We start from the raw sequence: 10,000 nt of genomic DNA on the forward strand, positions 1-10,000 counted from the left end.
ATCACCGGTATTGATCTTTGAATTGAAGGGACCAGGGACTGAGTTCTCAGCAGACATCAACACGGTGTTCCTTCTGCTCCTGGTCCAGAAGCCTGACGATGTACACAGGACGACTTCTTTTGGCACACTGACTTTTGAAGGTCGGTGCTTCCTGCGACTGTGTGTGCAGCTTCTTGGTGTGTTACAAAACTAATCTCGTACCTTTTTGATGCCACCTAAAAAGAAGAAACCTTCAGAGGACCCAGACTCAGAAGGGAACATGAGGACGGGTTCCTTTATGAGCCTGGTTTCTTCCTCGTCTCTTCTCAGGGAGTTTTTTCCACCTTCATTCTCTTCCTTTTCCCAGCCAATCAAAATAATCTAATAGAATAATATGTATATTAATACGCTATTTATAGTGTCAAATAAAGTTTTACTGGAAGAAAATTAGGTTTTATGTTACACGAGTTTATGAACATTTTCCGTAAAACATCAGCTGCTGCTACTTTTTTCCAATTTTGGACTTTTAATGATCAAAATATCAAATAAAATCAGAACAAAATTATTTAAGAGATCCGAGTGTGCGGGAAGCTAACAGCTAATACTGAAATGGGAAAAACGTTCAGCAAATATTTTCATTATTAAAATAATTTTATGATGTCATGATGTGATTCAGCGATTTATCAGAACTTTGTCTGGATTCTCTCTTCTTTTTTCTCTTTCTGCAGAGGAGAAGAAAAGTCTCAGACTCCTGTGGCTTCTCAATATGGCCGACGTAGTGGGAGTTCGGTTAGCCGTCTACGCTAATTATGCAATTACACTCGTTCTGTTGCTTTTCTTAGAAATCTATCAACACATCTGAGGTAAATGTTGACATTCCTGACATTTTTGTCTCATTTCCTTCATCACTGCGTCTGTACAAAAGTCGTAACAGTACCTCGGAAAGCAGAGAGGTTATTGTACGAGGTTATTTTTAAAGCTACAGTGCATCCGCAAAGTTTTCACAGCATTGTTAATTGTTTTCCTCAAAATTCTACAAACAAAAACCCCATAAAGACAATGTGAAAGAAGTTTGTTTGAAACCCCCCCCCCCAAAAAAAACACATTTGCCTCATCTTTTAGAGTTTGGTGCTACACGCTCCACACACCGATTTTTGTGCAGGTTCTCAAATTCTTCTTTGCAGAACCTCTCAAGCTCCATCAGGATGGACGTCGCTGCACACGTTTTCAGATCTTGTCCAGTTAACTGAATTTTCCACAGGTGGACTCCAATCAGGGTGTAGAAACATCTCAAGGATAATCAGTGGAAACAGGATGCCCATGAGCTCAATTCTGAGTTTCATGGTGAAAGATTTTAAACAAATTTTTTGTTTTGTTGGTAGAATTTTGTGGAAAATAATGAATTTGATCCATTTTGGAATGAAGCTGTAGCAAAGCGGGAAAAAAGTGAAGCTCTGTGAAAACGTTCCAGATGCAGTGTTCAGTAGATCTTTAAGTGATGTTCAGTAGAATAGTAAAAGTTTCGTGTTCTTTAAGGTAATAAAGTTAAATTTCTGCTGATCCTGTTAGTGTCCCCACTGTGGACCATCCGTCTCCATGTCCCTCTGTCCTCTACATCTGCCTCTTTCAGACCAGAGGTAATAATCTTCAATCTTTTGGGTTAATAATCAAGCAAATGAGCTTGGTCATTAGTGAACCCATGCTGACTTCCATATGTTCCTGTTGCCTAGCGACAGAATTTCCTCGTTAACTTCAACGAACAGGAAGTGGCGTGTTCCTGTGTTTGCGAAATGTACAAAATAACTCGGCCAATCGTCACGGAGCATGTCGGAGTGTGACGTCAGAAATCGAATCTCACTGATGAGAGAACAAACCCGCACTCAGGAAACATCTCACAGCTTCTCCTGAATTATAAATGAAGGAAAAGCAGCATATGCAGCCATCAGTTAGATTCCCTGTGTGTGTGTGTGTGTGTGTGTGTGTGTGGACAGCAGGAGTCAGTCAGAAGTCCCTGTTGTGTTGTAAGTGCATCTTATACACCGGAAGACTGGCAGGAAATGATCACTACACAACTGTGTGTGTGTGTGTGTGTGTGTGTGTGTGTGTGGACCTACATGGCCTTTTGCATTGGGAGGAGAAAGACTGTTCAACATTGATTTCCTGCCTCACACACACACACACACACACACACACACACACACACACACACACACTAAACCCCACACTTGTATCTAAAGCCGTTCTTTTCATTCTCAGTAATTGATCCAGGTGGCGTCTCACCTCCTCTCCCTCAAATCATCCACAGCTCATCATTTATTAACAACCTACTGTACCAGCATTCTCATCCTGTGTGTGTGTGTGTGTGTGTGTGTGTGTGCAAATGAGAATGTAGCATAAATGATTGTTAAAAGGATCTGTTTTACAAGTTTGTGATGATGAAGATGATGATGAAGATGATGATGAAGATGCTGGAGTGTGGAGTGTGTGATACCTGAAGTGTCCCACATGTTGAGCTCGATGCGACACTTGTCGATCTCGAAGCTCGCTGTGTAGTTTTCAAATACAGTCGGTACATAGCTCTGAAACACACACACACACACACACACACACACACACACACACACAGTTTTTGGTAACATTTATAAAAATAGATGTAACCTTATGTTTGATGAATACACACTTTGAGGTTCATGCATCGTGTGTGTTAGACCGAGGTTGTGTGTGTGTGTGTGTAAGTGTGTGTGTGTGTGTGTGTGTGTGTGTGTGTTTCAGTGTTAGAGTTTGGCTGTGTCTCTGACTGAGCACCAAAGCACATCCTTTATTACCATCACACTTTAACATTTCATTGTAACACACACACACACACACACACACACACACACACACACACACAGAAAGAAGAACAGGCAGTGTGTGTGTCAGTGTGTGTGAGGGTTGGACAGTGACATTCTCTGCGTTTAACTCTCACACACAAACAGGAAAAGGGACAGAGTGAATAAAGCCAGTGTGTGTGTGTGTGTGTGTGTGTGTGTTTGCGCGCGAGAGGATGTTGCTGCGTTAGACCAGAGAATGCCATTGTCTGATCCTCTCCCTCTCACACACACACACACACACACACACACACACACACACACACACACACAGAGTTTCTCTCTATCTACTACTACAATTCAACTATTGATGCTCGCGCTTGCGTCTGTGTGCGCGCGCATGTGCGTGTGTGTGAGTGCGTGAGCTAGACAATGACATTCTCTGATCTAACCCACCAACATCCACTCTCTCTCCCTTTCACACACACACACACACACACACACACAGCTTTTATTCACTTGGTTTCCTCTGTGTGTGTGTGTGTGTGTGTGTGTGCGCGCTTGACAATCTGGTTTTCTACACAAATGTACGTTAATGTCTTCTTACTTTTTCACTGTGTGTGTGTGATTGTGTGTGTGTGTGTGTGTGTGATTGTGTGTGTGTGTGTGTATCCTCACCTCTGGATAAGAATCCTTGGCGAACACGTGCAGCAGTGCGGTTTTCCCGCAGCGCGAGTCTCCGACCACTACGATCTTACAGCGGCGCGCGCTCCGACTCTCCATCCCTGCGCTCATCACCCACTCACGCGACCCGGTACGGGGTATTACTGGCGCGCGTGATGTCCACCCGTGCGTCACGTCACCTTACGTGCTTATTTAACGCGTCTTAGAACCCCGATCGCATGCGTCGTCTCTCCGGTAACATCCCCACGCGCGGACCCGCACGCTCTCCCACTCTCACGCGCCTCCCAGGTGTGGAACACGATCCGAGCACGAGTTTATAAACCTTCACCAAAACCCCGCCTCCCGCTGCACAATCAGCCAATCAAAGGCCAGGATTAAATCGAGAAGCAGGTGGAAGCGGATAAGTTTCAGGTTGAAGTTTATTTCTGGAGCGAATTCACAGTGGAGATCATCTCAAAACAGCTGTACAGAATTATAGAAGAAAAAATAAAATATAAGTGAATGATGTGTGTTTATTCCTGATGATGATGAAGACTGGGAGACTGTGGTGAAGGAAAAACTCCCTTAGATGTTATGAGGAAGAAACCTTGAGAGGAACCAGACTCAAAAGCAGAACCTCATCCTCATTTGGGTGATCAAGAGTCTTTAAACACTACAGAACACTGGAGAGTGAGAACTAACATGAGCACTGGAGTGTGTGATTATGAGTGATGATCTTTCTACAGTCAGATGATGTTGTGGAACCAGACAGGTGATAAACAGGTAATGGACAGGTGATGGACAGGTCATGGACAGGTGATGGACAGGTGATGGACAGGTGATGGACAGGTGAGGAATCTCAGAGCCTTTAAAGCTGCACTTCATCAAAAATTCATCCTTTTTTTATAAAAGAACTTTTACATTCATTTAACATCATATTTATTTACATGATTTCATCAGATGAAATTAACAGCACTGTAATAACCAGAGTAGTGCTTGTGCGCCCCCTGCAGTTACACAACTATACTACAATTATAATAACTATATACTGAAATCTGCTTTTTTCATGGGTTGAATTTGGATCTTCTGCTATAGAGCTTTTATACTAAAGTGTCCAAATACTTTAGGGTGTATAGTATATCTTCATAAAATCAGCTTTATCATCCAGAAAGCTTTCTTTAACGCTGATTAATTCTGAGACAGAAGCGTTTATTCAATTATATATTACTGATATATCACATCATATTAATATGTTACAAACCACACTTACCCAGAAGGCATTGCTGCACATTGGTGCACTCTGGACACACTACTAAATCGTGTTTTTTAATAAACAGGAATAATAAAATACCAAATAGTCAATCAAGTATAATATTTTTGATGCTAATGTTAAAAAAATTAGGAAATCAGGAAACTGGAGGGGAACCAATACCGACATCTGGAGAACATGGTGTTCACCTGAGCTCATGATCACAGATACCACAGTTCAACAGGAAGCTGCATTCATTCAGGAAAAGCATTTATTCTGTCACTCCTGCTGCCTTCAGCGCATCATCCAAACGTCTGATGTAGGTGGAGTCAGGATAACCGTTCCTACAATCAACACAAGGAGGAACATCAGAAACCAGAATCCATGACGTATTCCACTTGTTTTGCTAATGCAAGCTAACAAATATTTAACAATATCTGTCACACATCCCAGACAAACCAGAAGCACAATAAAACCTAAAGTTGCGCAGATGAAACCCAGGTAACTTCTCCAGCAGAGCATTCTTTTACCGATATACCCCATGTCCAAACCATCTCAATCTTCTTCCTCCATCGCCTTCTCATGGCGTCATACAAATTTCCAATAATTTTCTTTTTCCAGAAAAGTAGCTCCGAGCCATTACTCTGGATCATTAGTATCTTCAGTAAAGCGTCCATTATTGTTCTCCCATGGCACCAAAACACATGCTATCCTGCAGGAATATCTGCAGACCAGGAGACATTCTCCTCGCATGATCTGCCAAGACGTGTGGATGTTCTCGAGTTAATTACAGCTCTCCAATCCTGGGAACCTCTGGTTTAATATAACCACAGAAACAGGAAGAAACATATGTCTTTTATTATGAGGTGCTGAGGAGCAGAGAGCTTTTACAGATCACGGTTTGGTCCCAGCGACCAGACGAGAAGCCTCTATGCCTATGGTGAGTTCCTCAGCACTCTTTGCAGCTCTCTCTGGTCCATTGCGCTTCCTGTGTGATCATAATGAACATAACCTCATACTGCAAAAACTTTGCAAACACTTTTCTGGATCTCCATCAAGATCTTAGGAAACACGTTGCCAACTTCTATTGTTTAATCTGCATCATTTCACCAAAAACAAAGCATTACATTTTCTTCACTTTAACTAGGAGACCCAAACCTGTTCCAGCATGCTGTAAAGCTCCACCCCTGTTGGGATGGAGGTGAACATTGACTGGCCTCCTCACCTTCTTACCTCCATCGGTACTTTACTTTACTCACACCCTGTGTAGCTGAATAAATCTCCACAAAATCTAGAGCAACATCTTCACTGAGCCAGTCATACTCACTTAGATGTTCCTCCTTCTGTCTTGGTTTTATGAGGAATGCTGCCCCAAACCACTCTTCCTTCTTTGCTTCCATCGTCATCTGAAGATCCTTCTTTCACGGTGAAGGTAAGTCCTTGGTGAAAAGCTTTCTTCAGGAGGGGCAGAAGCTTTTTTGTGGTTTTGTTAAGCGGTAAAAAGGCTTCGAATCTGTTCCCTTTAAAAGGAGCTCCAGGGCAGGGATGTTCCTCCTGTGGAGAGAAAACTTCATCAGACAATCTGTTCTAGAACGATGTCTACACAACAGAATCACCTTCTTACCCCTTGAATTCCATCATGTATGTCGTAGACGATCTTCAGCGTCGTGTCTCGGGTAAATCCAGGAATAGTTATTGTTGACTCCTGAATCGACATGGTACCTTTGATACCAGACGTAACACAAATTCCACAGTTGTTATGAACCTTTTTGTCGCATTCGGCGCAGAAGTTATAACCGCACGCCGCCTGTTTTACCGTGTCGCACTCTTTCGCACACACGTAGCAGAAAAGGTGGTGATTTGACGCTGATGCTGATCTTCGGTCCGGGGAAACATCTGGGTTCGGTTGCTCGGTTACGCTTTGGTCGCTTTGAGATCTGCTCGTATCGTCTCCTACTCTCTCGCCGTCTGCTTTGTTTTTTTGGATCGATTCGCCACATGAGGTCCCTCTGTTCTTCTTGTTCGTGATCCCACCATCTTTTTGATCCGATTCGCCTTGTATCGATGTCTGGGTTCCACGTTTATTGTCTTTGTGAAGGACCTTTGTTGCCGATTGAGCATTTTTTGGGTCAGATGTCTGAACAACGTCGGCATCTGGTTTTGCCGAAGCTGTCGACTGGTTGCCAAGTGATTCGAAATCGCTGTTCGATGCTTTGCTTGTATGTAAGCTAGCAGGACCAGGAGACGGCCTCGAGTTTGCAGCGTTTCCATCTTTACGGAAGGTCTTGATCATAGCAGCTTCCACCTCGTCGCACAGCGATCTCGGGCCGAGGATCATCACGTCGCTGGACATTGCTAGAAGTTTAACCATCTTAAAGCGCTGCTTCATTAATATACACAATTCTATTAAGGTCTTATCCTTGTTATCGGACACTTGAAGATCAGAAAGTGGAACAGTTCTTGCCTCAAAGTCCATTTCAGCTGTAGCAATGAAACTCTTCAGGCGACGGTGACATTCATACACTTTTTCTGAGTCCACGCCTTTTAGACATAATGTGAGACCATCTTCACCCAATATTTCTTTAACTTGTAGGTCAGATGTCATGTTCTCGATCTCAGTATTATAAACCGATGTCAGGTAGAGCCACAGTTTAAAAGGCAAAACCAAATCCATAGCAGCAATTTCTCTCGTTGGAGAATTACAGCTTAATCCCTTTTGTCCAGCGGAGAGATCTTCAGCCACTTGCGTTTTGTTCTCACCCTTTTGGATCCTGCCACTGAAGCTATTGGACCTTCTCAGGGTCGATCCTGCGCTGGTAGGAATGGTGGGACGAGATCTGACACCTTGGTCTCCACTCAAACCAGCTGAAGTCAGGTTCGGTTTCTTGTCATGTCCGAGTTCCAGCTTTCTAGTGGTGGTTTTAGCACTCATGATACCACGCAAGGTGTTCGTGTCCAGACTACTAGTCATCGATGGCTTGATGAGAGGACGAGGGTGTGGATGTCCATTGTCGGAAAGCGTCTCCTTTTCAAAAGAACCTTCGTGCAATTTTGGAGGATCCGATTTGTAAGAGGTTGAATCCTGTAAGGCGAAATTGGCCGCCAGTTTTCGTTCCTTTCCAGACTCGGTTTGTTTGTTCTTGTGTTCTTTACTCGACTTGTTTAGTGTCTCTGAGCCTGTTCCTCTGACGTCCGATTGGCTCTGGAGGTCAGTTCCCCCTGAGGTGAAGTCTAACGGAGCAGAAGGATTGGAAAACTGAAAGTGAGAATCTGTGTATTTGTTTTTTTCCAGCTCCATCCATTCTGGATCACTTGGGACATGTCTTGCTTGTGGAACATCAGTTCTTCTGAGAGAGAATATATCTACTGTTGAATTCTCACTTCTTTGACTCGAGGTGAATTGTCCACTTTGTGAGATGACATCAGTCTCTTTCAGTTCAGCGTAATAGTGTGTTCTTTTGCTAGAAGATTCCCTGAAAGTCTTTATTTGGTTTGTGTCCTGGAGGTCCTTCTTTGGCATGAATAACTCATGAGAATCCTGATGCGTTGCTGAAAAACCACCTGGTGGATCTGATGCTGCTGCACTTCCTTGTATCCTTGATTGAGATGAAGCAAACACATCTTTCCCCATCCCAAACCCTTGCAGATCACCAATAAACTGCTTGGCTTCAGATACTTCGCTTTTACTTCCCACCATGTACACATTCCTGTCCTCTACATCAATCATCAGCCTGGGCATCTTCACTCTGAGCGACTCCAGAGCACGTGCGAGTTCCTTCTCTGGAACGTCAGGCTTAAAAACCTGCTCCTTGCGTAACTGCGACTCTTGGTGCTGGTAAAGTTTGGCCAGATCTTCATGGGCTTTTTTAACAGAACCTAAGTCATGCTCAGACCGAGCTGTTTCTGGTTTGAGATACAAAGTCGTGATGTCATCACAGTTCACATCCAGGACCTCTACGCTATGCCGCCTGAGGATGCTTTGGTACTCCATGGAGCAGTACTTGTGGAGATAACGGAAAATGTCTGAATCGACAATCAGGGAGAAGTCTTCAAACGAGGTTCCGATAGTTGCTGATGAGTTCCATGTGTCGTCTGTTAAAGCTGCACACGACGCTTGATCGCTGTAACTACATGGCAGAGGTAAACCTGTAACGAACACTCACATAGATCAATACATTGTATCAACACTTTGTATTGTATCAGTCATTATAAGTCGAGTGGATAATTTTAATTGGATCAAACAGCAGAAAGCAGATTGTCATGTTTCTGAAGTAAAAGGCGTAAACACATGTCTTTAAGACTTTAATAATAAATGATGAGTATGTGAATGGACGTACCCGATTTCCTTTTTGTTTTATGCTCCAGGTCAAGATCCAAATCTGCACTCACAGTGGTGTTTTTTAATACCCCAACGTCTTCATTTGCCCCGAAGTGGATGTTGGTGGGTTCCTCAGGGGGCAGTTGTGGAGTATCACCTGGGCTCTGGTCCTGAGTGAGTATTATTATTATTATTTTCATGAGTATTATATCAGAAACCATCTTTCAGTACATCCAGTAACAGTGTTGAGATGAAACTGTGTACAATTTTCACGATCTGAGGAATTCTCAAGTCTCTAGATTTTTGTTTTTATTATTTTTACTTGTTTTACGTTTTTAACACTAGAGGTCACCATTGTGTCCCTCACTAACTCCTATTGTTTTCACCTGAAGCAAAAACTTATTGCATATAATATGAAAGTGTGTTGACTAGTGCTCCGCTCTGGAGAGCGTTTTCAAAAAACTACATCTTTATTGACTGAAAACGGCGCCTCAGTGTGGACAGGAGGCCAAAATTGAGAGAAAAATATAAATTTTCACACAAAAACTTATTAATGTGGACACGTCCATGACGTTATAATCGCAGAGGAGCCGCTGAAGAAGCAAAACATTTGGACACGTGTTGTTTTAGGAAAAAACAGTAACAGGAAGTGATTCTTTTTCTTCTGCAGACTTATTTATGCATCAAAGCAAATCCAAGTGACTTTAATGTTGGAAACATCACTGAGGAGAAATCAAATAAATGGTTATAAGCTCCTTATGAATCTGTGAAAATCACGGGCTGTGGAGTGGAAAAGGTGCACCAGGTGTGATACCTGAGATTCCAGTGAGTCCAGCACCAGGCTGCTAAAAGTCTGAACATCGCTGTAACGTCCGTTCACTGTGCACAGATGTTTCTGATCGTCAAAAACCAAACGCACGTCTGGAAAACCTCTATGCAAAGACAAGAGGGTGTTTTTTCCTTGCGGGAGCCTCCTGTGGT

At 43.1% G+C, this 10,000-nt stretch overlaps 2 protein-coding genes across 2 annotated transcripts in view; both read right to left on the reverse strand.

The window, feature by feature from the left end:
- LOC124388646 (rho-related GTP-binding protein RhoN-like) overlaps positions 1–3,783 on the reverse strand; it is a 19,030-nt gene extending 15,247 nt beyond the window's left edge. Inside the window, exons 1-2 of the mRNA XM_046853530.1 lie at positions 3,468–3,783; positions 2,471–2,558 (exon numbers count right to left, since the gene is read on the reverse strand). Coding sequence (XP_046709486.1) covers positions 2,471–2,558; positions 3,468–3,584 — 205 coding nt within the window. The 5' untranslated portion in view covers positions 3,585–3,783. The remainder of the gene's footprint in view (positions 1–2,470; positions 2,559–3,467) is intronic.
- A 591-nt stretch (positions 3,784–4,374) lies between these two features.
- LOC124388645 overlaps positions 4,375–10,000 on the reverse strand; it is a 9,898-nt gene continuing 4,272 nt past the window's right edge. The window contains exons 4-8 of the mRNA XM_046853528.1: positions 9,834–10,000; positions 9,039–9,189; positions 6,326–8,847; positions 6,029–6,255; positions 4,375–5,045 (exon numbers count right to left, since the gene is read on the reverse strand). The exon at positions 9,834–10,000 is cut by the window's right edge and continues 28 nt beyond it. Of these exons, the coding sequence (XP_046709484.1) occupies positions 4,973–5,045; positions 6,029–6,255; positions 6,326–8,847; positions 9,039–9,189; positions 9,834–10,000 (3,140 nt within the window). The 3' untranslated portion in view covers positions 4,375–4,972. The remainder of the gene's footprint in view (positions 5,046–6,028; positions 6,256–6,325; positions 8,848–9,038; positions 9,190–9,833) is intronic.

Source organism: Silurus meridionalis, chromosome 7 (genome assembly GCF_014805685.1).
Source record: "Silurus meridionalis isolate SWU-2019-XX chromosome 7, ASM1480568v1, whole genome shotgun sequence".
Taxonomy (NCBI): domain Eukaryota; kingdom Metazoa; phylum Chordata; class Actinopteri; order Siluriformes; family Siluridae; genus Silurus; species Silurus meridionalis.